Below are 27,844 nucleotides of genomic sequence, written 5' to 3'. Positions count from 1 at the left end.
AACACGGCCGGTCAGACCTTGCAGGAGCGGTAATAATCAAATGACAATATGAGCAATTAATGAATACCCGTTTAGTGAAGTGGGAAGTCCCAGGCGGGTCGGACAAACAGCCGGGAAGTAAAAACAAAGCACAAAAAAAGCAAAAATTAAAAAAAAAAAAAAAAAAAAAGTATATATATAGGTTGATTGAAGCAAATAAAGAATAAAATACGGGAGTTTTAAGTGGGACAACCACAGAGTGGTTGCCCCAGAGATAGCGACCGCACAAGACCGCGCATCAGGGGGTTCCCTTGATCAACGGTCATCAAAGCTCCATTTCAACAGCAATCCCATTAAGGCTCACAGGTTCTCCTCGAGAATACCCCCCACCCTGGCTCCCTCTGCTCCTGCCTCTCCAATTCCACTATCTTTCTCCATAGTTACCTAGCTGGCTGTGGAAGGCAGTCTGTTTACTCAGATTATAGACTATCCAGATCCTAAGCTATGATTCATACAATATCTCTAGCTAACCCCCTCCCTCCTCCTTTGTACTTGGTTTGGTTGACAATCCACATCTCCCGTGACACCTGCAGGTTTCCTCTCCTAGGTGCTCTGTGGTCTAGGATATGCAGTGGCTGAAGAATGTTTCCAGCTAAGTGGAACAGAGACAGACAGACTCACAGTACTTTTTTATATGTCAGGGCTACTAAAATACCCTGACCCCAGAGTGAGAATATTCTCAGGACTGGCTGCCCAGATGACTTCAAAATTTGACATTGCTCCCTTTGTGTACACACCTGATGAAAGGGCCACCCTCCCTCCACTGACGGTGCCCAACAACCTCCTGCTTGGCCTCCACCACTGCTCTCAACACAGTGTCCCCCCCTCCTTCTCACCCCATCTCAGGGAACACATTTGATTAGTTCCCCAAACGTACACTGTGTGGCTGACAGGTGCCTGAATGCAAGTCTGTGAGCTGCCACATAGCCCCACCTCTTTCCCTTATTTTGATGGTAGGCGCAGGAAGGAGAGGAGGTAGAGCACAGCATTGCAGATATTGAGAGTCTGCCGTCGTCCACAACCTGATCCCCGGCTAACCAGCATGGCAGCGAGGTGCTAGCCAGCTGCCAAAGAGGGCAGGAACTGGGGGGGGGGGGGGGGAAGAAAATACAATGTTGCCACCCCCCTTGCAGCTTGCTTCCTGGGTCATGCCAGCCTCGAGAAGAAACTCTAAAATGCACTCACAGCCTAAGCTTGGGTTATGAACTTCAGGAAGACACAAGGTAGGCTTTGTCAGGAAAAGCAGCACAGTGCATGCCATACTCCCCCCCACTTCAGAGAATTACAGTACACAGAGCGCGCTAGCAAGAGCAGAATAGCACAAATGTCAGGAGCCAGGTATTACAGCTAGAAGTTTTACTATATATATATATATATTTAATCAGCATTTATAAACCGCACTCCAAATCAAAAGATCAAGCAACGTGATTAAAATCTCCCAAAGTCACATATTTAGATATTTAAATTGAAAAACATTTTCTCTTTGCTTTTTCCCCACATCATATTTCTCTCCCCTCTGTGTTTATCTTGGCTTTTCCTGACTGCTCCCCCTGGTTTGTTTTTTTTCTTATTACACTTTTCCTTCTATAACTTTCCAGCTCTTCCTCTACCAACTGACATTGCCTCTCCTGTCATTTCTCTCCATCTCTTTGCTCTCTACCTTTCTTCCACCCATACCTCTCATTCTTTTGCACTGCATATATTTACCTTCCACCATTTTATTTCTTGTCTTATTCCTCCATCACCTATCCGTTGTCTCACTCTGTTTTCCCTTGCCCATTTCAGCCCTCTCAGCCTTCCATCTCTATCTCACATTTGCCCCTGACCCTCCCCTCCTCCTGCCTTTGTGCACATTTGTCATTCCCTCTTTCTTGTGCCCCTATCCACTCCAAAGCTCCTTATATAATTCTTTCCTCCTTGTGCCTCATCTGTCCTTCTCCCATCCCTCCCTCCTTCCCTTCCTTGTGGCTCCCTTCTGTCCCTCTCTCTCTCCTTCCTTATACAATTCATATCCTCCCGCCCATCACTGCCTTATGGATCCTTCCCTCCCCACCCTAATCTAATGCATCCAGGGCCACCTTCCCCACTAGATTATCCCTTCCCAGATCCTTCCCATAGTATCCCCCTTTCATTTGGAGACATCCACCACTCTTTCTCCACACTTCCTGCAATTTAACCTCAGGCCAGGGGCTCACAGTCCCTGCTCTGAAGTTAAGTTTCAGGAATTTGGAGGAATGGCAGCAGCAGTGGACCAGCACCTATGACAATTTGGTGCCAGAGGCGAGTATCCAATTTGTCTATGCCTAAATCCAGGCCTAAACACATCCGTTCTCTTGGGAAGACTCAGAGGTTGCTGCAGGTAGGGAGCAGAGAAAAAACATTATGGGGTTTTAAGAGAAAGAGAAGACTGTCATTTGTGCTAGTTTGTTAACCACTTGCTTCTCCATTGACTAACTGGCACAGGGAAAAGAAGCATCAGCAGCCACTGCCATCTAACAATTACAAAACTTTTCTTTGATTTTCATTTTCAGGGAAAAATTAAAATCATTCCCTAAGCCCTGGGAACAGTGCTGAAAGCTAGCAGCTCAGGTCCTGTCCAAAGTGCACATCAAAAGTGAGTTAAACACTTTCGGGCTGATACGGTACAGTGCGCTCCGGTGGTTAACAGTGCGCTCCGGGGGTTAACAGTGCGCTCCGGTGGAGCGCACTGTTAACCCCCGTTTGATGCTCTAGCTTTACCCTTTATTCAGTAAGGGGTAATAGTGCGCCGAAAACTCGCGTCCAACCCCCCCGAAACTAATAGCGCCCGCAACATGCAAATGCATGTTGATGGCCCTATTAATTATGCCCGCGCGATTCAGAAAGTAAAATGTGCAGCCAAGCCGCACATTTTACTTTCAGAAATTAGTGTCTACCCAAAAGTTAAAAATAGTTAAAAAAAATTTTTTTTAAATTTTAAATGGACCCGCGGCTTGAAAACTAGATGCTCAATTTTGCCGGCGTCCGGTTTCTGAACCCGTGGCTGTCAGCGGGTTTGAGAACCAACGGTGGCAAAATTGAGCATCGGCTGTCAAACTCGCTGACAGCCGCCGCTCCTGTCCAAAAAGAGGCGCTAGGGACACGCTAGTGTCCCTAGCGCCTCTTTTTACCGCAGGCCCTAATTTAAATAAATTAATTTACTGAATCGCGCGCACAGGAGAGTGTCCTGTGCACTCGCCCGCGATGTTTACTGTATTGGCCTGTTTGTGAGCATAAAACAAAATAAACAAAGCCATAGTGAATAATACATGTTACAACTATTTATTTCTACACACTATTGATATAAAAACAAAGTGATTATAACTGCTGTTGGTTCAGGTCTTGATTGTATTCTGTACTTTCTATGTGCACTTTTTTGCTTCCCATACAAATTAAGCTAGCGAGGATTCATCCAAGGGCCAGTCCCAACAATGTTACAGCTCTGGAGACTTAAAGGACACTAAAGGCCTTGTTACTAAAAATGTTTTCTTCCAATAAAGAATGGGAGAAAAACCTTCGTAGATCAAGAACTAAACGTGGGCACAATGGATAAGCAAAATGGATAAATAGTTCTTGTGGACCTTTGACTCCAGTATTTAATTTCCCATAAATATTAGAGAGAGGTATATCTTATAAAACCATGTCAGGGAGCCTGTGGCTCAGACATGAAAGGATGCTTCAGCATCAGTGTGTCAGAACCAGGAAAAAGCCGAATCTTATACACAAGCTTCTTGGGATGTAGGTAAGCAGACTACATGCAGCACATTCTCATCTAGGTCGGTGTTTCCTAACCCAGTTTTAAGGCCAATCCGACCAGTCATTTTCAGGATATTTAAAATGAATGTACATGAGATTATTGTAACCCCACCCCCCTATCCCTGTTCATTGTATTTTCCTCCTTTCAGTTCTAATGTGAACCGGTGTGATGTTGTACACTAACGCCGGTATATAAAAGTTTTTAAATAAATAAATAAATATTTGCATACATTGGAGGCCTAGTATAGGATGGGTGAATCTCAATGACTGGATTTAGAACCACTGACCTAGGTTTAAAAAAAAACAAAAACAAAAAAAAAAACCCTCCATCTCTTTCTCCCAGCCCCTATGTACTTAGTACTAGAAGAGGGTTACAAATGGAAAAACATGTTTGTTACCTTGCTCTTGGAAGCTCTCATCATTGGATAGTGTGCTGGATAAAATAAGTATCAGTGCTTCCTTAAATTGGTCAAAATGTACCTTTGAAATAAAGAACAGAAGGAAAAAAAGATCAAGACAAGAGATTTATAGCTGGGACCATTTTAAAAGGAGACACTAATAAGATAAACATGACAGAGAAACCAAACTGCTCATTAGTTTTATTTATGTCTGATGCTCTGGACAAAGACCCATGAGACGGAAATTTATTTTTTTTTTAAACAATGGATCCCCTTGAGAGGCAACAGATTACATCACTCAACAGAAAACAGAAAAACATTATACCTTGAACACACTTCCCAAATAGGTCGGATGCAAGCATGCTGCAGGGCCCATGTGAAATATCCTATTGCGCTGTTAAACATTATATATGACAGAAGAAAATACAATTTTATTCCTCTGATGGGAGCTTAGCTCCATGGATACCCTCATGCTACTATTAAACAAATACAGTGCTACAAGTTGTACGTAGCACTATACAGAACCCCCTAAGAGACAGTCCCTTCTATTTTTCCCTTCTGGTCAAGCCAGAGGACAATGGGTTAATAGGTGCAATTTATTTGCAAACGGAGACCATATCTAATTGTAAGAATTAATCTTTGAGTCACAAAAACCTAAATAAATAAATGGAAAGGGTGGGAAGACTCATAGGTAGAAGGATTTAGGTGCCACCCACATAGTATAGAAATCTACCTGCAAACACAATCCCACTCCCAACTTTCTCTCAAACCTTAGGTAAAATAGGGTTTTAATTTATTTATCTAAAGATTAACTGTTACTTAACCACTGCACTGTTAAACTAATCCTGACCAGTAGCTACATTCTATATTTAACCTATTACATTGTAACCGTGTACTAACTCGGTAGATCTATTGTAGATTCCTCTGTACTCCTCAGCTCTATCCGTAACCCTTGTCTACCCAGTGCTTCTATAGCACTAACCTATGGAATGCACCATGATGTTACCATATAAAGTAATCCTATTCTATAACTCACTTTGAACTCCCAGGCTGGAAATTGAGTCAAATGTACAATGATGATAGTGAGCAAGTTCCATGGGGGTTTTTTTTCTCTATCCAAGAAACATGCTCCGGGTCTGGCACACAGAATATGTCTTTTTTTTAAACAGATTAATCTTCAAATAGAATAATTCCCCATTATTTTCTACATAGTTGGGAACTGGAAGCTTTTCTTAATCCTTTCCTTCTTTTGTCAGCTCTTCAGTTGATAGCAACACTGTGTCACTCTCTATACAACATGTAAGAGTGACATGCCGAAAATTAGTTTTTGCCAGGTTCTCTCTCAGTACTGCAATTATTCATTTAAGTGAGCACTAATATTGGCCGATTTCAAGTATATGAATCAGAAGATAATATTTCTTTAAACTTCCAAACAAACTTTGTATCCAAAAATCAACAACAACCTTGAGATTCTACATTATATAAGTATACTGATATAAAAAAAGGTCCTCAAAAGAAACCTCTATGGAAACAATGGCAGTTAGAAAGCAAAGAATGTTAAGCACCAGAACCATATAATCCAATAAATTACGCACTCCTCAGTGGTACCTTTCAATTGGGCCGATACAGTAAAGTCCGCGGGAGAGCGGGCAAACGCCCGCTCTCCCAGCACGCTCACAGGGCACTCTCCTGTGCACGTGATTCAGTATGCAAAGTAGGCGAGACGGTAAAAACAGGTAAAAGGAGGCGCTAGGAACACTAGCGCGTCCCTAGCGCCTCCTTTTGGACCGCAGCGGCGGCTGTCAGCAGGTTTGACAGCAAACACTCAATTTGCCGGCGTCTGTTCTCGAGCCCGCTGACAGCCACGGGTTCGGAAACCGGACACCGGCAAAATTGAGCGTCCGGTTTTCGACCCACGAGCAGACTTCAAAATTTTTTTTTTATATACTTTTGGTAACTTTCGGGACCTCTGACTTAATATTGCCATGATATTAAGTCAGAGGGTGCACAGAAAAGCAGTTTTTACTGCTTTTCTGTGCACTTTCCTGGTGCCCGAAGAATTTAGCGCCTACCTTTGGGTAGGCGCTAATTTCTGAAAGTAAAATGTGCGGCTTGGCTGCACATTTTCCTTTCTGAATTGCGCGGGAATACCCAATAGGGCCATCAACATGCATTTGCATGTTGCGGGCGCTATTAGGTTCAGGGGGGTTGGACGCGCGTTTTCGGCCCCTGACTGAATAAGGGGTAATGCTAGCACGTCGAAAACACGCGTCCAATCGAGGATTAACAGTGCGCTCCATCAGAGCGCACTGTACTGTATCAGCCTGAATGTGATGGAGGTTTTTGGAACCGTGTAATTATTTTAATGTATTTAAGTAGGGTTTTATGTATGTTCTGTGTTTGTTGTACTTTATGTTTTAATTACTGCGATCCATCTAGAACAGGGGTCAGGAACCTTTTTGGCTGAGAGAGCCATGAACGCCACATATTTTAAAATGTAATTCCATGAGAGCCATACAATATGTTTAAAACTAAATACAAGTAAATGTGTGCATTTTATGTAAGATCACACTTTTAAAGTACAATAAGTCTCTGAAAATATTACACCAGGCCTTAAGACACCAATACATCTCCTATTAGGAAAACGGACCAAGTCAGGCTGCTATAGAGTCCTACACAGAAACTACACGCCAGCAGAAAACCTCACCTGAATCACGATTCTAGAACATGTGTTTGGTAATAGATGGAATACAAGTTACAAAATCAACACTAAATTATGCGTTGGAATCCAGTCTATGGGAATTTTCACATACTTTAGAAAAATAATTTCTTCTATAAGCTAAGCACAGGTGACCTTGCAAAATAAAATTTTGCCTCTAAATTCATATTTGCAAGCTTTCTTTACTGGTGCATTAATAAAGAAAGCCGAGTTCTCTGCAGTCAGCAGGATGAATCAGCCATAACCTGTGGGTGATGTCATCTGAGAGCTTGACATGAACCTAGATTTCAGAGCTCAGTAAAGTTTGGCTGAGCATATGCAGGAATTCCCACACCTCCCAAGCTCCTCAATCTCTTCCAGAATTTATGCTTTAGTGAGGTAGTTGAATTTCCAGGTAGGTAGGCAGGTATTTATGCTTGATTCATCCTGCTGTCTATGGGTTAGCAAACTTGCTTTCTCCATTGACAAGCAGGTACGAATCAGCCATAATAGTGGAGAGTCCCAAGCTGAAGGCTGCACTACAGAGCAAGTACTAAAACAGACAACCCGGACTCCACTAGTACAGCATGGACTACTTGGGTGAACAGGCTGCACAAAACTGCTTGTCCAAAGTTATTGTGTCATGCAAAAGAGAAGTGGGATGTGAACAGATGTCAAAGTAGCAGCTTTGCAAATGTCTTCAATAGAAATGGCTCAGAGATGAGCCACTGAAGTTGACATGGCTGCCTCTTGATGCAGCTAGACAGTCTGTAGTCTGTAAGTCATCCAAGTACCTAACAGTGCACTGTACATTAGTCAATTTGTTTAGCAACTGGCCTTCACAACTATTGGGATCTAAGGACGAACTATTAAAAAGCTTGATGGTGAGGTTGAATCTTCTTAGATAATACGCAAGGGCTCTTATGGTTCAATGAATGAAGAGCCTTTCTTTGTGCACATGTGATCTTGGAAAGAATATTGGCAGCACAATAGCTTGGTCAAGGTGGATGCAGATACCAACTTCAGAAGGAACTTGGAGGTGAATTCATAGAAAAACCCTGTTACAAAAACAGTGCAGATTTATTTTATGTATTTAAGGTTTTTTTTTTTTTATTTATTTATTTAGTGATTATGAAAACAGTTGCCAGAAACCAGGGCCTGTAATTGGCTTACTCTTCATATTGAGATGTCAACTATGAGAAACTACACTGAAGGTGAGGAAATTAAGTTTGCTTACCGTAAATGGGCTCTATTTAGACAGCAGGATGAATTAGCCATGACACAAGGATGACATCATCCGACTGCACTGAATGGACCGATCTCTCTAGCTCAGTAAAGTTTTACTACTAAGCATGTACAGGAGTTCCCACATGCATGCTGCCTCAAAAGCCCCTCGGTAAATTGTAGAGCTTAGCTTTAGCCCTACTGCCTACAGAAAAATCTATTTATAATAAGCAAACATGTTTTCTCTGTTGACAAGAAGGGTTGCATTAGCTATGTCACATTGGGAGTCCCAAGCTGAGGGCTGCAAATGGAGCTCATATTGTAAAAGCAACCATGCCCCCTCCCCCCACCCCCATCATGGACAGCAGACTACTGGGTGAACTGGATATGTAAAACTGCTTGGCTAAAGCTATTGTCACTCTCTGAGAAATTGCCCATACAATAATGATATGTGAAGGTGTGGAAGGACGACCAAGTTGCAGCTTTGCAGATTTCTTCTATGGACATGGCTCTTATGAACCAATGAAGTAGCCATTGCTCCTACTTGATGAGCCTTGACAGAGTTTGTGATCTGGAGGCCAGACAGAGCAGTCTGCTAGCCAATTGGACAGTATATGCTTGGCAACAGCTATTCCCAGTCTTAAGAACATAGGAGACAAAAAGTTGAGAAGCCCAATGATGTGGTTGAGCTCTCGTCACACAATAGGCCAAGGCCTTTTTACAGTTCAGCAGTGGTGTAATGAGGGGGAACCAGGGGGGGGGGGACAAAGCTCCCAGGTGGAAGACTGTAGGGGGCACCCCGGGGGGAGGGGGGCAGGGGATCCCATCCCACCCAGACAAGAAAAGGACCCGCAGCTGCTGGAGGAGCCCATCCCACTCAGTGGCAAAAGAAGAGGTGGTGGGAAGCTCACAGACACCAGGGGAACCCATCCCACCCAGCAGCAGAAGGAGGCAGCCTGCAGCTGCATAGATCAGCGGTTCTCAATCGTATTTCTATGCTTCCCAGTCCTCTTAAGAACATGCCATACTGGGTCAGACAAAGGGTCCATCAAGCCCAGCATCCTGTCTCCAACAGTGGCCAATCCAGGCCATAAGAACCTGGCAAGTTCTCAAAAACTAAATCTATCCCATGTTACTGCAGCTAATAATAGCAGTGTCTATTTTCTAATTCAACTTAATAGCAGGAAATGGACTTCTCCTCCAAGAACGTATCCAATCCTTTTTTTAAACACAGCTATACTAACTGCACTAACCACATCCTCTGGCAACAAATTCCAGAGTTTAATTGTGCGTTGAGTGAAAAAAAACGTTCTCCATTAGTTTTAAAATGTGCCACATACTAACTTCATGGAATGCCCCCTAGTCCTTCTATTATCCAAAAGAGTAAATAACCGATTCACATTTACCCCTTCTAGACCTCTCATGATCTTAAAGTCCTCTATCATATCCCACCTCAGCCATCTCTTCTCCAAGCTGAACAGCCCTAACATCTTCAGCCTTTCCTCATAGGGGAGCTGTTCCATCCCCTTTATCATTTTGGTAGCCATTCTCTGTACCTTCTCCATTGCAACCTTTTTGCGATGCGGCGACCAGAATTGTACACAGTATTCAAGGTTCGGTCTCACCATGGAGTGATACAGAGGCATTATGACATTTTCTGTTTTATTCACCATTCACTAATATTTCCCAACATTCTATTTGCTTTTTTGACTGCCGCAACACACTGAACCAACGATTTCAATGTGTTATCCACTATGACACCTAGATCTCTTTCTTGAGTGGTAGCTCCTAATATGGAACCTAACATTGTGTAACTATAGCATGGGTTATTTTTCCCTCTATGCATCACCTTGCACTTATCCACATTAAATTTCATCTGCCATTTGGATGCCCAATTTTCCAGTCTCACAAGGTCTTCCTGCAATTTATCACAATCGGCTTGTGATTTAACTACTCTAAACAATTTTGTATCATCTGCAAATCTGATTACCTCACGCGTCATATTTCTTTCCAGATCATTTATAAATATATTGAAGAGTATGTGTCCCAATACAGATCCCTGAGGCACTCCACTGCCCACTCCCTTCCACTGAGAAAATTGTCCATTTAATCCTACTCTGTCTTTTAGCCAGTTTGTAATCCACAAAAGAACATCACCACCTATCCCATGACTTTTTACTTTTCCTAGAAGCCTCTCATGAGGAACTTTGTCAAACGCCTTCTGAAAATCCAAATATACTACATCTATGGGTTCACCTTTATCTACATGTTTATTAACTCCTTCAAAAGAGTGAAGCTGATTTGTGAGGCAAGACTTGCCTTGGATAAAACCATGGTGACTCTCTTCCATTAAACCATGTCTTTCTATATGTTCTGTGATTTTGATATTTAGAACACTTTCCACTATTTTTCTTGGCACTGAAGTCAGGCTAACTGGTCTGTAGTTTCCCGGATCACCCCTGGAGCCTTTTTTAAATATTGGGGATACATTAGCCACCCTCCAGTCTTCAGGTACAATAGATGATTTTAATGATAGGTTACAAATTTTTACTAATAGGTCTGAAATTTCGTTTTTGAGTTCCTTCAGAACCCTGGGGTGTATACCATCTGGTCCAGGTGATTTACCACTCTTCAGTTTGTCAATCAGGTCTACCACATCTTCTAGGTCACCGTGATTTGGTTTAGTCCATCTAAATCATTACCCATGGAAACCTTCTCCAGTACGGGTATCTCCCCAACATCCTCTTCAGTAAACACTGAAGCAAAGAAATTGTTTAATATTTCCACGATGGCCTTATCTTCTCTAAGTGCCCCTTTAACCCCTCGATCATCTAACTGTTCAACTGACTACCCTCACAGGCTTTCTGCTTCGGATATATTTTAAAAAAAGTTTTATTGTAAGTTTTTGCCTCTACGGCCAACTTCTTTTCAAATTCTCTCTTAGCCTGTCTTATCAATGTCTTATATTTAACTTGGCAACGCTTATGCATTATCCTAGTTTCTTCTGTTGGCTCCTTCTTCCAATATTTAAATGAAGATCTTTTGGCTAAAATAGCTTCTTTCACCTCACCTTTTAACAATGCTGGTAATCATTTTGCCTTCCTTCCACCTTTCTTAATGCGTGGAATACATCTGGACTGTGCTTCTAGGATGGAATTTTTTTTGTAAACAATGACCATGCCTCTTGCACACTTTTTGCCTTTGTAGCTGCTCCTTTCAGTTTTTTCTAACTACTTTTCTCATTTTATCAAAGTTTCCCTTTTGAAAGTTTAGCACGAGAACCGTGGATTTGCTTACTGTCCACCTTCCAGTCATTAATTCAAATTTGATCATATTATGATCACTATTGCCAAGCGACCCTACCACAGTTACCTCTCATCAAATCCTGTGCTCCTCTGAGAATTAGATGTAAAATTGCACCCTCTCTTATCTATTCCTGAACCAATTGCTCCATAAAACTGTCATTTATTCCATCCAGGAACTTTATCTCTCTAGCATCTCCCAAAGATACATTTACCCAGTCAATACTGGGGTAATTGAAATCTCCCATTACTACCGCACTACCAATTTGGTTAGCTTCCCTAATTTCTCTTAGCATTTCACTGTCCATCTCACTATATTGGCCAGATGGACGGTAGTATACTCCTAACACTATAGCCTTCCTCAACACACAACATCCTACATTTAGTTTCATGCAGGATGTTTATCCTGTTGGACTCTATGCCATCCCGGACATAAAGCGCCACCCTGCCACCAAGATGCTCCTCTCTGTCATTGCTATATAATTTGTACCCCGGTACAGCACTGTCCCATTGGTTATCCTCCTTCCACCATGTCTCTGAAAAGCTAATTAAGTCTATGTTATCATTCACTGCTATACATTCTAATTCTCCCATCTTACTTCTTTGACTGGCATTAGCATACAAACATTTCAAAGTTTGTTTTTTTGTTTGTATTTTAATTCTGCTTTTTAATTGATAGAGATAAGTTAGAATTTTTTTTAGCTCAGGGGAGCTTTTAGTTACAGGTGCTTGGACTACTTTTCCTGTTATTGGAACCTCACTGTCGGGATGCCCTAATTCTAATGCATCATTAGTATTCTTTGAAGATACCTCCCTCCGAACCATGCGTTGCTGAGCGACAGTCGGCTTTCCCCTTTGTTCTAGTTTAAAAACTGCTCTATCTCCTTTTTAAAGGTTAGCGCCAGCAGTCTGGTTCCACCCTGGTTAAGGTGGTGCCCATCCTTTCGGAAGAGACTCCCCCTTCCCCAAAAGGTTCCCCACTTCCTTACAAAACTGAATCCTCTTCCTTGGCCCAGCTGCTCCCCCCTGCCTCAGCAAAATGCAAACTCTTCTTCTGCCCAGACTTCAAATGGTGATAGCCCGAGCGGAATGCAGCAGGAGAGCTGGAAGATGGCACTACCAGCATGATATTTTCTTCCCATCCCCATGGCCTGGAAGAGGAAGGCCTGTGCAGTGGCCATGGGGGTGGGAAGACACCAAGTGCATACAGCATTGGCCTACAGAAGAGGAGCAACGCAGTCCGGAGCCAAAAGAACAACGTGAACCCCCTATGGCCGATGGGACTCCATTCTCGAGGCCGCAAGAGCAGGTGGCTTCTGCTGCCACCAGTTCTTCTGTGGGGGAGGAGGAGGGGAGATAGGATGAGTGAATGAGCGAGCATGTGTAAGAGAGACAGCAAGTATGTAAGCGTGTGATTAAGAGTGTGTGAGAGAGCAAGCATGTGTGTTAAGAGTGTGATTGAGAACCTGTTTGTGTGAAAGAGCCTGTGTGTGTGTCTGTATGGGACAGATCTTTTAAATGCAAGAGAAATACAGTGTGTGTGTGTGTGTGTGTGTGTGTGTGATTGAGAGCCTGTGTGGGTGAGAAACAGCATGTGTATCTGATTGAGAGCTGTATGTGTAGATGAAAGACAGCATGTATGTAAGTGTTTGATTGAAAGTGTGTGTGTGTGTGTGTGTGTGTGTGAGAGAGAAAGAGCATGTGTGTAAATGTGTGATTGAGAGCCTATGTAAGTGAGAGAGCTTGTGTGTGACTGATAGAGAGAAGAAAGTTGCAAGCAAACTCCCCCCTCCCCTCCTGTTAATTCACAGCATCTCAGGGCACCTGGAAATCAAACATTTCCAAGTATGGAGAGCAGAGCATTTTTTTTAACTCATCTTTATTGGGTCATTAATTGCAAAAAAACAGATACAATAACAATAGCTGAAGCAACCAAGACAACCCTTCTGGCAAACAATACAAACAAAATCACTTATCTTTTCAACATTTCCCCTGTCCACTGAGAGAGAACATAAGAACATAAGAAATTGCCATGCTGGGTCAGGCTAAGGGTCCATCAAGCCCAGTATCCAGTTTCCAACAGAGGCCAAACCAGGCCACAAGAACCTGGCAACTACCCAAACACCAAGAAGATCCCATGCTACTGATGCAATTAATAGCAGTGGCTATTCCCTAAGTAAACTTAATTAATAGCCATTAATGGACTTCTCCTCCAAGAACTTATCCAAACCTTTTTTGAACCCAGCTACACTAACTGCACTAACCACATCCTCTGGCAACAAATTCCAAAGCTTAATTGTGCGTTGAGTGAAAAAGAATTTTCTCTAATTAGTCTTAAATGTGTGACTTGCTAACTTCATGGAATGCCCCCTAGTCCTTCCATTATCTGAAAGTGTAAATAACTGATTCACATCTACTCGTTCAAGACCTCTCATGATCCTAAAGACCTCTATCATATCCCCCCTCAGCCGTCTCTTCTCCAAGCTGAACAGCCCTAACCTCTTCAGCCTTTCCTCATGGGGGAGCTGTTCCATCCCCTTTATCATTTTGGTTGCCCTTCTCTGTACCTTCTCCATCGCAACTATATCTTTTTGAGATGCGGCGACCAGAATTGTACACAGTATTCAAGGTGCGGTCTCACCATGAAGCGATACAGAGGCATTATGACATTTTCCATTTTATTAACCATTCCCTTCCTAATAATTCCTTACGTTTACTTTTTTGATTGCTGCAGCACACTGAGCCAACGATTTCAATGTGTTATCCACTATGATGCCTAGATCTTTTTCCTGGGTAGTAGCTCCTAATATGGAACCTAACATCTACAGACAAACTACCATTCAGACTCGCAAATATGTTCAAAAAAACCATACAATCGCACACCCACCGACGACAGCTCATAACCTGGTGAAACACAGAGCACAGATTATTATTGTTATTTTTTTTTTTTAATCATTTTTAATTATTGGGTCTTTGTTTTGATTCAAATGTTTTGAAATATTTTATTAGTGCCTGGACATTTTTATATAAAAGTTTTTAATTATTGGACATAAGAACATAAGAAAATGCCATACTGGGTCAGACCAAGGGTCCATCAAGCCCAGCATCCTGTCTCCAACATTGGCCAATCCAGGCCATAAGAACCTGGCAAATTCCCAAAAACTAAATCTATTCCATGTAACCATTGCTAATGGCAGTGGCTATTCTCTGAGTGAACTTAATAGCAGGTAATGGACTTCTCCTCCAAGAACTTATCCAATCCTTTTTTAAAAACAGCTATATTAACTGCACTAACCACATCCTCCGGCAACAAATTCCAGAGTCTAATTGTGCGTTGAGTAAAAAAGAACTTTCTCCGATTAGTTTTAAATGTGCCCCATGCTAACTTCATGGAGTGCCCCCTAGTCTTTCTACTATCCGAAAGAGTAAATAACCGATTCACATCTACCCGTTCTAGACCTCTCATGATTTTAAACACCTCCATCATATCCCCCCTCAGTCGTCTCTTCTCCAAGCTGAAAAGTCCTAACCTCTTTAGTCTTTCCTCATAGGAGAGTTGTTCCATTCCCCTTATCATTTTGGTAGCCCTTCTCTGTACCTTCTCCATCGCAATTATATCTTTTTTGAGATGCGGCGACCAGAATTGTACACGGTATTCAAGGTGCGGTCTCACCATGGAGCGATACAGAGGCATTATGACATTTTCCGTTTTATTCACCATTCCCTTTCTAATAATTCCCAACATTGTTTGCTTTTTTGACTGCCGCAGCACACTGTACCGACGATTTCAATGTGTTATCCACTATGACACCTAGATCTCTTTCTTGGGTTGTAGCACCTAATATGGAACCCAACATTGTGTAATTATAGCATGGGTTATTTTTCCCTATATGCATCACCTTGCACTTATCCACATTAAATTTCATCTGCCATTTGGATGCCCAATTTTCCAGTCTCACAAGGTCTTCCTGCAATTTATCACAATCTGCTTGTGATTTAACTACTCTGAACAATTTTGCGTCATCTGCAAATTTGATTATCTCACTTGTCGTATTTCTTTCCAGATCATTTATAAATATATTGAAAAGTAAAGGTCCCAATACAGATCCCTGAGGCACTCCACTGTCCACTCCCTTCCACTGAGAAAATTGCCCATTTAATCCTACTCTCTGTTTTGTAATCTGTTCTTTTTATTAGTATGATTTTACTGCTATTGATTTTTATATTTCTTGCTTTATTTTATGAGGACTGGTGATGTTTCCCTTTTTCCCTTGTTAGACTGCATACAGAGACTCTAGCTTGTTGCAGTTTCCAGTTCAGTTTTTGTCTGCATGCTTCGATTTATGCTTTATGGTCTCTCTATTCTTTGTTAGTTGAGGGTCAGCACATGTGATTCCGGTGAGGTTTTCTGCTGGTGTGTAGTTTCTGTGAAGGGCTCCATAGCAGCCTGGTTTGTTCTGTTTTCCTAACAGGAGGAGTTTTGGAGTTTTAAGACCTGGTGAAATATTTTCAAAGTTGCCTTTTCTTAGGTAAGGTGGTTACTGATTGTGTGCTGGGAATTGGTGCTGTTCTGGTATGGGAGGTTTACTATTTATGTAATTTCTGTTCAGAGAGACTTATCTTTCCCTTGTGTCATTCTCAGAACGAGAGTAATACTGGGCCTTTTTGTAATGAGCAGTGTGTCACACGTGAGCATTGTCCGTCAGGTGTGTCACGATGGGAAAAAGGTTGAGAACCACTGGCCTAGAGTGCAGCAGTCTGGAGGCAGTGACAGCATGGTCTCTCCTTCCTGCCTGCACAGAAGAGAAAAAGAAATGGTGGGAATGTGCACGTGTGAAGGAGAGGCCATGCAGTCGTTACTAGAGGAAAGAACAGCGTGTCCTCTGCGCTGTGGCAGGAAGGGGAAGCATCCCTCTGGGCCCACGCGGTGTTGGAGCACAGGAAGAGCAACAGCGAGCTGCTCCCCCTAAGCCCCCGCAGATACAGTAAACAGTGCATCAGCCCCACAGCCTCAAAAAGAGGACGTCTACTTCTGATGGAAGGAAGTGAATGTGTTCTGATGGGGAAGAGGGAGGAACTAAGCATTATTGTGCATTTGAAAGAGCATGTTTGTCTGTGTGTGTGTGTATATGAGAGCATGTTCTCTGATTCAGCACGTGTATATATGAGAGAGAGGAGGAAGACTGAACAATCCCTTTTCTTCTCGCCTGCTAATCCACAACAATCTCAGGACACCTGGAAAACAAAATATTCTAGGTATGGACAGAGGGAGTTTTAAATTTTAAGTATTGGGCAGCATATGTTTCTGCTGTTTTGAAATATTTTATTGGACTTGTATGAGTTTATATGATTGGATGTTATTCTTTTTGTCAGCTGTTTTGAAATATTATTTTTATTAGTATGTTTGATATGTCATACTGGGTCAGACCAAGGGTCCATAAAATTAGATAGATCACAAGCTACTATTGCTTATTAATTATCATCATAACAGTTTATGGATATATCCCCTATGAACTTATCCAAACCTTTTTTAAACCCAGGAACACTAATTGCTATAACCACATCCTCTGGCAATGAATTCCAGAGCTTAACTATGCACTGAGTGAAAAAATTCTTTGATTTGTTTTAAATGAGTTACTTACTACTTCATAGAGTGCCCCCCTGGTCCTTCAATTATCCGAGAGAGTAAATAAACAAACAATTTGCATTAATTTGTTCAAGTCCTTTCATGATTTTGTAGACTATCATATCCCTCCTCAGTCTCTTTTCCAAACTGAAGAGCCCTAACTTCTTTAGCCTTTCCTCATAGGGCTGCAGTTCCATGTACCTTATTTGGGTCGCTCTTCTCTGTACTTTCTCCAGTGCAGCTATATCCTTTTTGAGATGTGGTGACCAGAACTGCACACAGTATTTAAAGGTAGGGATGTGAATTGTTTTTTGACGATTTAAAATATTGTCCGATATATTTTAAATCGTCAAAAATCGTTAGAGCCGCGATACAATAACAATTCCCCCGATTTATCGTTAAAAAATCGTAAATCGGGGGAAGGGGGAGGGCAGGAAAACCGGCACACTAAAACAACCCTAAAACCCACCATGACCCTTTAAAATAAATCCCCCACCCTCCCGAACCCCCCCAAAATGCCTTAAATTACCTGGGGTCCAGAGGAAGGGTCCCGGTGTGATCTTTTACTCTTGGACCTCCATGCGTTGTAGAAATGGCGCCGGCGCTACCTTTGACCTGTCATATGACAGGTCAAAGGTAGCGCCATTTTGTTTTTTTGTCCCCCGACGTCAGGAGCGTAAGAGATCGCTCCCGGACCCCCGCTGGACCCCCAGGGACTTTTGGCCAGCTTGGGGGGGCCTCCTGACCCCCACAAGACTTGCCAAAAGTCCAGCGGGGGTCCGGAACGACCTCCTGCAGTCTAATCATGTTGCCGTACGGCCGGCGCAGATGCAGGTGGGGCAAGATACTGCTGGAATTGGCTGAAAGGGTGTCACTGGAAAAAGGAGTGCTTGTAAGTGATGTAAGTAGAGGAAGAATGTTGCTTGAGTCCTGCTGATAAGAACTAAATGGAGTATGTGACTCAATTTGGTCAACAGTTTTTCTGATCTTGTCTCCAAAGATATTGCTGCCAAACATGGAACACTGGCCAACTTTTCATAAACATCCTCACACAGACTGCTGGATCTCAACCAGGTCATTTGGCATGTTCCAGCTGCCATTACACAAGATATTACTGCATTATCAAACAATTCATACACTGATTGGAGGAGATGGCACTCACATTATTCTGCACCTAGCAGGGTCCACTGATATCCTTTCTGCTCCCTATTGAGAGTCTGCTAGAGGTTTCAGCTTCTCGATAAAATCATGTAAGTATTGTACCATGTATAGTTTGTGGGCTGCAATACCTGGGTGTGCGATTATTAGAAAAAAAACTGTCTGGTCTTTTTAGCCCATTTCAACACAGACTTCATAACCATTTACTAATGTGGTAGTTGAACCACCCCAAACATTGGAGATTGCTGGACTTAATATCTAAGTTCCGTTGCAGGAGGCTGGATTATCCCACACTCATTTGCAGTTCTCGCAAGATTGAATGAATCAGGATCAGACAGTGTTTTCAGAATCCAAAGTATCTTGATTACTCCATACAGGGATCTTTGTCTCTGTGAACATGGACTCAGATTGCTTTGCTCAACTTATCCAGGAATTCAGAGTACAAGAGGTCTTTTAGTAGAATTGAATGCTTCAGCAGGTCAAATGAGGGGGTCAGGGAGGATCCCAGTAGACCCTTCCTTAAACTGAGAGGTGGAGGAATACTGGTCCATGATCCCAATGAAGACTAAGGTGATTGGGGTGAAGTCTTTGGTTGTCTCGGAGGGGAATACTCAGGTGCATAGTCTGTGGTGTTCCATGCTCCATCCTTGAACTGGCTGAATTCCTCCTTAGAAAGCGATGGTTGAGGGCAAGCTGCTACGACTGGGACCTCTGATCGGAGCTCCTGAGACATGGAGGACTCCCCTTATGTCAGCAAATTTGATATTCTGAACAGGAATGATTGTAGAATACTCTTGTTGTCACTGCTGCCAACGAGATAAAGAAAGTCTTCCTCAATTCAGCCACCTAGTCTATGGGCTGCTGTGTCATTTGACCCATTTGGGGAACAGAAATCTTCTTCTGAAACCAGTATAGGATCACATTCCTACAAAGCAATCAGTTAAATAAAGCTCCTACTGGACTCCAGGATGGCACACCCTCCTGGGTAAGCAGTGCTAGAGGCCTCAGAGACTAGAAGCACAATGGAACACAATGGATCCAGAGCCTCCAAATGAAGTCCATGATCGAGGAGGTAAGATGGAGACAAAGACACCAACATGGAGGGAGGTAAGTGTGAAGAGTCTACTCCAAGACCTGCCCACACAAAGGCCTATTCCTACCTCAAGTAGATCAACTGCGCTGGGAACCGGTCTATCGACAATGCATGCTTTGATGCCAACTTAAGGTTAGGCGGCACCACCTGCACTACTAGATCTAAGGCATGGTGCTTTCTTTTTCTATGCCGAGCCCCACAAGGAGGGGGGCAGCAGCCTGCTCCTGCAGCAAGGGGCTCATTGACCCCTACTCTTGACGCTTCCATATCTTGCTCGATTTCTAAACTATGGCGGATCTGGGAGCCAGTGCCACAGGTGGGGGAGCTTTGCTCAAGGAGATCCTGCTTGATTAAGCCTAGAGGAAGCCTGAAGGGGCCCCAGTCTAAGAGTAGAAATGGCTCTGACTTTTCACCACCCTGCGAAGTTCCTCCTTCTTCCAGACCCTGTTCCTCTAGGATCTTGGTGACATCCAACCAATTGTAGAATGATTGGGTCCCAGGCACCTGTAACAGATGCCTGGCCATCAGTGATGAACATCTTGCAGCCTCAAACAGTCCTTGAAGCCACTGGATGTTGCCTTCCGGAACCAGACATCTTGAGTTATTCTAGATTTTTCATTCTTTATTTTTAATATTTTGAGTAGCACTGAAAAGTGCTGTTGAGGGGCTGCAGAGGCAGTTCGAAGAATGAGCTAGCTGAAGTAAAAACTTTCAGAAAAAAAGAAAAGATAAATGATGTGAAGAGAGAGGGTACACATCCATGCATAAGCTCAGACAAAAAAAGACTGAGGAACTCAAAAGGCAGCACGCATGCAGGAAGTTCTGTATATGCTCAAAGGTAAAACTTTACTGAGTTAGAAAGATGGGTCAGACGGATCACATCACTCACGTGTTATGGCTAATTTAACTCTGCTTGTCGACAGAATTTCATATCCACCTGCTCGAGAGGTTTGAAGGGAGGTTTCAGGAGTTGAGCTAGTGCTTCAATGAGGTTTTAACACACTGAAGGTTTACTAACCAAAGTCTTCCAATGGTACAGACTTTCATGATTTTGACACTAAAAGGTGGAGAGAAATTGGTGCACTTTCCCACTTGCTGGTGATATGCCACAATGGTGCAGAGATTAACTTGACTAAAGAGTTACTAATGCCTGGGGATGATAGGGGATTCTTTGAGCAACAGGAAACGTGATCTAGCTGGGTGGCCACATACCCATGTTGAAAACCTCTTCCACCTGAAACTATTGAAGACTTTCTAGCCAAAATCAGCACATCTTCCATCTTTTTCGAAAGGAGTAGGACGAGACTACTGCACGTTCAACTTCCATGCAATGAGAGCCAGAGACGGCACATTCAAATGGCAATGTGCACTGTCCCGAGAATCAGATACATTCCAAATGGAATCAAAGACTGAACTGAAAAACTGATGAGCTACAGACACCAGATCTGACTCTGGCCAGGCTAGTTGTAACTCCTGCAGTCATTTCAGAACCGTGATGAGCTGAGGTGTGAACACTTTAGACCACTGTCGGATTGATGCTGCCTGATCTGCAAGCAGATCTGGCTCCAACAGGTGGCAGCTGATGGAAGACATTGGGAAGTGCAGAACCAAGGAAGAGCTGAAGACAGGCAGAGTCTATTCACAGAGAGAAGTACAAAGCCAAGGTCAGGACAGGCTTCAAGGAGAGTGAGGTCAGAAAAGTCTGGGTCAAAGCAAAACAGGAATGGGAAGAAGTGAATAATCTGGTTTAGAGGAAACAAGACATGTTGCTCAGACAAGTGTGAAGTGAACAGGGCATCCTTATTTAAGACAGTGCTTATTTCAAGCTGTGTCACATGACTTCCTGTCTTCAGGCCCTATAAAGTTTGATACTTCCTGGGTGTGTCCTTTGTTGCAGGGCAGAGCCAGGATGCCAGAGGCCATGCTAGAAGGCTGCAGGGGAGCACAAAAGAGGCTAGGACTGGGACAGTGAGGTACTGAGAGCTGGCCACAGTGCAAGCCACTGGAGTCTGTGATCCCTTACACTGGTGCAATGAGACTTACCCTTGCCTTGATCTGAAGGATCTTCTGGATAATTCTGGCAAGAAGAGGAATTGGTGGGTATGTATAGAGTAGGCAGGTGCTCCAGGCTAGGATAAAAGCTTCAGGAGCTGATCAATAGCTACTCAAATACATAGAGCAGAACTTATTGACCTTTCTGTTGTGCACTTAAGCAAACAAGTCAATCACTGGCATTCTCAAGCAATTGAACAAGTCATCCAACAACCACTCGTAGGTTGCAAAACTTTGCTAAGGCAACCCAACATATTTTAGATTCCTGAAAGGTAGGGCCTTTGGAGATGAGCATTGTGGTGGTTGGCCCATGACCAGATTTTGAGGACCTCCTTGCAGAGAGTGTATGAGTCCATACCTCCCTGCTTATTTAGAACATGGCCACCTGGTTGTCCACCTGTATCACAATTCTCTTGCCCAAGTTCAGATGAGAAAGCCCTTAAACAATAGCAGATGGGTTGCAGCTATAGACCTGCACTAGGGACCATGTCCTTTCTGCCTACACCACACCAGTATACATCCCCCACTCTTTGGTGGAGATATCTATAGAAGGGTCATGTCACTTGATATATTGGGATGTGTAGCAAGACTCCCTTCCCCAACTTTTAAAACTTCCGGATTCAACCACCACTGAAGACATGACCTCATCTCATGGGTCACAGAAATATGAGAACAGTTGATAGAGCAGATCCCACTGACTTAGGATGGCCCACTAAAGGCAGTACATGTACAGACAACCAGAGGAACTACGTGTACCATGTGTCTGAGGAGAACCAGGACCAATCTTGCTGATTCTTTGGCCTGCTGCAGGCAAGACCTTACTAGGCCCATCAGCAATGCCACTCTTTCGACCAAAAGAAATGCCTCCCTTTTCCTTTGTTGTAGGGTTTACATTTCCCTAAAATCATAGAACTTCCCTTAGTTACTTTGAAAGGATATTTTGCTGAAGTTCTTCATATTCCAACTGAAGATTATCCTTCTAATAATAAAATATATTTTCTCTCTTCACGGTCTCAAATTTCCTCACATAGTAAGGTAATGGTGACAGCAGAGAAGGACCAGATAAACCATCCAGTCTGCTCACAAGCTTCTTATGGTAGTATCTGCCACTTTGTGCAGGATACCCCCCCCCCCCCCATGTTTCTCTCAAGGGTAGCAACTGCTGCTCTGTGCAATTACCCCCAAGCCTTATGATAAGAGAAATAATATTTACAATCAAACAAAACCAAGCAACTACCAAACCCACAAGGTGCTGTTTCAGACCCTGGAGCTATTTGGCTATGTTAAATTTGACTGAATTTTTGGCGACATCGGGGCTGGAAATTATTCAAACATCAGTTTCGCTTGTTGCAGATTTGGATTTAACTAAAGCGATGTCCTTGTATTTCTGGAATCTAAATGTTCCTTTCCATGGTCAAAACTTGAGAATTTGTCCGTGTATTTCCAGGCTTACTCAAGAGAGAAGAGGGTTTTTGGACCTTAGGAAAGATACTTTAGAAATGAGCACCTCATTTACTTTTCTTTACTCTTGTAAATGCTTTATTAAATATCATTCTGACTGCTATGTCTTTTTTTCTCCTGAGCAGCTTAAATCTTTCCTGGATACAAAGAAAATTCTAACCTCTTCTTCTGCTCCTATTGCTTCAGAGTTGTCCTGTATATGCAGGAACTCTTGCTAATGCTTTTATTTTTTTCCCGTTTCTCCATGCATTTCTCTCCTCGCTTCCTTATGTTTTTCTTCTCTTTTAGAGGTTATCAATGCTGGTAGATGTATGTTTATCTTTTTGTCGTTTGTTTGGTTTATGTTTTATCCTCTATTACAAAACGTATTTTGTTTTAATATATGAAATTCATAAATAAAATGTTTAACAAATAATTAAAATGTTGACTACAATCTTCTTGATCTTAGGTTTTTCCATTCCTAATTTTTTTTTTTTGAGAGCTCTGAAAAGTTCTGTTGATGAACTGTTAAGGTAGCAGCAAAAAAATAAAAGACTTTATCAGGCCAAGAATCAGACTGGGAGAGATATCCTTGTAATAGCTCGAACAAAGACAAATTAAGGGGTTTACAAGGCAGTGTGCACAACTGGAAGCTCCGGTGCGAGCTCAGAAATGTCTTTACTAAGCTCTGAGTGTTGGGTCTATGTAGGCACCATTGGATGACATTATGGGTGCTTGTCAACTGAGAAACCAGTGCAACGTAATTAAAGAAAGATGCTGCTGTGACATAATTCATTGTTTTTTCCCCAGTTAATGTATGGATGTGAAAGTTTGACATTACTAAAGAACACAAGGAAGAGAATGCATGCATTTTACGTGGCGTTAGAGAAGATTGCTCAGAAGTACAACTGCAACCAAATGATTCACAAGTATGTTTTGGTCTATATTTTATTTTTGTTGCATTATGGAAAATGCCTTCACTCCTCTTATTAATTTGTGCTGTTAATACACTAGTAGCACTTAATTTATTCCAGTTTACTGCAGTTCATTGCTTTTATTATTGCTCATTTCTCATACTGTGTTTGCATGTTTTATCACCATTTGTGAATTAAATTATAATCTATCTGAAATATTGTAGATGGTAAAATATACATTTAAAAAAAAAGAAACAATATTCCATGGACAAGGAGAAGTAATTCATTCTTCAAGCAAACAGAGAAAATGATTGTGCTTAGTAAAGTAGAAGAAAACAGAAAACATGGACTGATGACTTCAAGGAAGCCAATGATGTGTCTTGGCAACAACTTTCTGAAACAGTTAGTGATAGGTCGTATTGGAAGAAGCTAGCTCATCAGGCCACTGGGTGTCAATCCACACTTGATGGCAGTTAAAGTCAAGAAAACAAACCCAAGCAAACTAACAGACAACTATGTGCCTTTTCTTCACAAGACACACTTAGAATATTATTGCATGAATGAGTGTAAGCTTACAAAGGTCAGACTAAGGCCAGAAGTGCTATTTGGGAGTGGGAAGCAAGGTAATCTATATTTGTCATGTAATGTAAACACGCAGCTGTGAAATCTGGATCGCCTCAATTTCTAATCCCAGGGTGTAACCCTAAAATAGCTTGGATCCCTGTAGTCCACTCTTCTCTCTTGTCAGAATCATATAACTTTATTGGCATGACAATTTTACATCTATTGCCAAAGTAACATGAGGAATAATTTAAAAAAGGGTGATCTTGTGCTTGCCTTACCAATTATCTGCCTCTGAGCACGGCTGTCTGCACTCTTGGTGTTAACAAAACAAGAATATTCAGGATTCATGACTAAATTGGACACTAAGTGAACTGGAACTACCACAAAGCCATTTGTCCTTTATATACCTAACAGCTGGCAATGGCATTTATCAGAGGCTTTCAAATCACAGCTAGCCTCATTGTTTTTCCTTCCCCAGCCACATGAATTTGAATATAGCTCATTAGAACAGGATCTTTTAGCAACAGTTTATTCATTCCTCTTGATAGCTAATTTATCCATGAGTGCTTGCATGTCCTCCCAAGCTTGACAACCCTTTATCCTTCTGGCATCACCAACAGCATCACGAACCACAAATAGTAGAATCAAATGACTCAATTACTGTTGTGTATATCTCATATACAGGGGTAGGCAACTCCTGCCCTGGAGTGTCACCACCAGGGCTGATTTTCAAGATATCCACAATGAATATGTATGAAGTACGTCTGTATGCACTGCCTCCATTGTATGCAAACATATCTCATGCATCTTTCGTTACAGAAATGCTGAAAACTGGATCTGTTTGTGGCACTCCATGACCATGACCTCTCTCTGCCATTATAAATATTGTACATTTGTTTATAAAGGGAACCGCAATTTTGGTATAGCCTGAATAATTCTGCACAGATAAGTTTGGGAATTGCTGACAAACATACCAAACTCCACACAAGTATTCACTACAGAGATCTGGGCGTGACTGGGTGACATCTGGAAAATACTGCCTTTTACTGGTCAAATGTGTCAAAATACTGGTGTGTCATCTATCTATGTGGTGAAAGCCCAAAGAGAAGAAAAATATTTCATTTTTTTGGCTTGGCAGTTTCGTCCTAACGCTGTTGGGTTTCCAGCTCAATCAGAACCAGTCTCTTCTAGGACACAGCATATCAGCCTTCATTCTCAACTACCTGGGATTTTTTTTTTAATGCTATTTTTAACCCCTGTCCCCCTCACTTAGCCCAGCCATTGTAATGAATGTCCTCTGCCAGAGGGCCACAGATCACAGCTCCCTCCATAGCTTGGTGCATGGGCTCTCCGAGTCTGGTCCTTTCCTCGCCCAAATCTATGAGCGCTGCTTCCAGCATAGATCCCCAGCCTGGCCAGCCCAGGAATGCCAAGGCTGGGCCAAAGAATGGAACCCAGGTCCTCCGAAAGGCAGGGTGCAGCACTGCAACCGAGTCAGTCCCAAAAACAGTCAGCCAATATCCTCAAAGCAGCAGATGTTTCCACTTTTATTCCAACTAAGAATTCTTAGTTAGCATGTTTGTTAAAACAAAAAAACAAACAAAACCAAAAAGTTCATTCTTTGCATTTTATTTTACAAGCTGTTTTGCAGCGAGAGAGAGTAAAGGAGCACTTCGCCTGAATGGGAGGGCGGACTTGCACTCCATTTGCCATACTTATAAATCTTTAAACATAGGACAGAATGTTCTATACCTCTTATTTAGAAACCAATGACCCGCTGCAGTACAATTGAATTTGCTAACAGATAGAAAAAGAATTATCAAAGTCTGGTAGGGATGTGCCTTCAAAGGCTCCCTACTGGGATTCAGGGCTCATAAGAATAGAGCCCAGTGCAATAAGATGCACTCAGTACAGCACAGTTTATCCCGCAGTTGTGCATACACTTTTGTGTGTGCAAACGTTATTACAGGTGCAGCAAGGAGTTTTGCATGCAAAAAAAATGTGTGCTGAGAATCGGGCGTACTCCTTGGCACCCTGTGCATGGAAATCCCATGCTAATGGAAGCATTGGCTATCACTGCCCGATACAAAAAAAAAGCATGCTGTCTTACCTCATGTTTTCTTAATACTGGAAACTGAATTCCTAGTCAGAAGTGGAGTAAGGTTTCCAGGGTTAATGTTAGTCTCTAGGGCCTTCATCAATGAGTTGACCTAGAGCAGCAGTTCTCAACCGGTGAGCCACGACATACCAGTGTGTCGCCACACTTCCCAGTCCCTCGCTGCTCCCCTGCCCCAGCGAAATAGGAACTCAACCTTCGCCCGGGCTTAAAATGCTGATAGCCCGGGTGGAACGCGGAAGGAGAGCTGGAGTCAGTGGCACCAGCATGGTCTCCTCCCACTCCCCGCGATCCGGAAGAGAAAGTGGTATGCAACGGCCGCGCACACGTGAAGAAGAGACCATGCTAGTACGTGCAGCATCGGCCCGAAGAAGAGCAGCACAGCACAGAGCAAAAGAGGAGCAACATCAGCCCCCATGGTAGATGGAAGTCTTCGAGATCACGAGGGCTGGAAGTGAAGGAGGCTGCTGCTATCACTAGTTCGGGAGGTGGATATTCCATTCATCAGCTGTTTTGAAATCTGTTCTTTTTGTTAGTATGGTTTTACTGCTATTGATTTTATATTTCTTGATTTGTTTTATGAGGAAGGGTGATGTTTCCCTTTTTCCCTTGTTGCACTGCCTACAGAGTCTCTGGCTTGTTGTGGTTTCCTATTCTGTTTTTGTCTGCATGCTTCTATTTATGCTTTATGGTCTCTCTATTCTTTGCTAGTTGAGGGTCAGCACATGTGATTCAGGTGAGGTTTTCTGCTGGTATGTAGTTTCTGTATAGGGCTCTTATAGTAGCCTGGTTTGTTCCGTTTTCCTAACAGGAGGAGTTTTGGAGTTTTAAGACCTGGTGTAATATTTTCAGAGTTGCCTTTTCTTAGGTAAGGTGGTTACTGATTGTGTGCTGGGAATTGGTGCTGTTCTGGTATGGGAGGTTTACTATTTATGTAATTTCTGTTCAGAGAGACTTCTTATCTTTCCCTTGTGTCATTCTCAGAATGAGAGTAATACTGGGCCTTTTTGTAATGAGCAGTGTGTCACACGTTAGCATTGTCCGTCAGGTGTGTCACGATGGGAAAAAGGTTGAGAACCACTGGCCTAGAGTGCAGCAGTCTGGAGGCAGTGACAGCATGGTCTCTCCTTCCTGCCTGCACAGAAGAGAAAAAGAAATGGTGGGAATGTGCAGGCGGGAAGGAGAGGCCATGCAGTCATTACTAGAGGAAAGAACAGCGTGTCCTCTGTGCCGTGGCAGGAAGGGGAAGCATCCCTCTGGGCCCACGCAGTGTTGGAGCACAGGAAGAGCAACAGCGTGCTGCTCCCCCCCAGCCCCCGCAGACGCAGTAAACAGTGCATCAGCCCCGCAGCCTCAAGAAGAGGACGTCTACTTCTGATGTACTTTTGTGTTTGTGTATGTATTGCTGCAAGCCACCAAGATCTGTGGATTGGTGGAATACAAATG

General features: G+C 42.8%; 1 protein-coding gene across 3 annotated transcripts in view; it reads right to left on the bottom strand.

Annotated features, from left to right (window-relative positions):
• The window catches only part of NIN (ninein), a 274,889-nt gene that overhangs the window by 215,530 nt on the left and 31,515 nt on the right, over positions 1-27,844 (bottom strand). For all 3 annotated transcript variants that reach the window (XM_029598345.1, XM_029598344.1, XM_029598347.1), the window contains exon 3: positions 4,212-4,293. In XM_029598345.1, coding sequence (XP_029454205.1) covers positions 4,212-4,293 — 82 coding nt within the window. The remainder of the gene's footprint in view (positions 1-4,211; positions 4,294-27,844) is intronic.

The sequence above is a fragment of the Rhinatrema bivittatum genome, chromosome 4, assembly GCF_901001135.1.
Source record: "Rhinatrema bivittatum chromosome 4, aRhiBiv1.1, whole genome shotgun sequence".
NCBI classification, from domain to species: domain Eukaryota; kingdom Metazoa; phylum Chordata; class Amphibia; order Gymnophiona; family Rhinatrematidae; genus Rhinatrema; species Rhinatrema bivittatum.
Note: the sequence above shows the minus strand (reverse complement) of the source record. Positions and strands in the feature narration are given on the sequence as shown.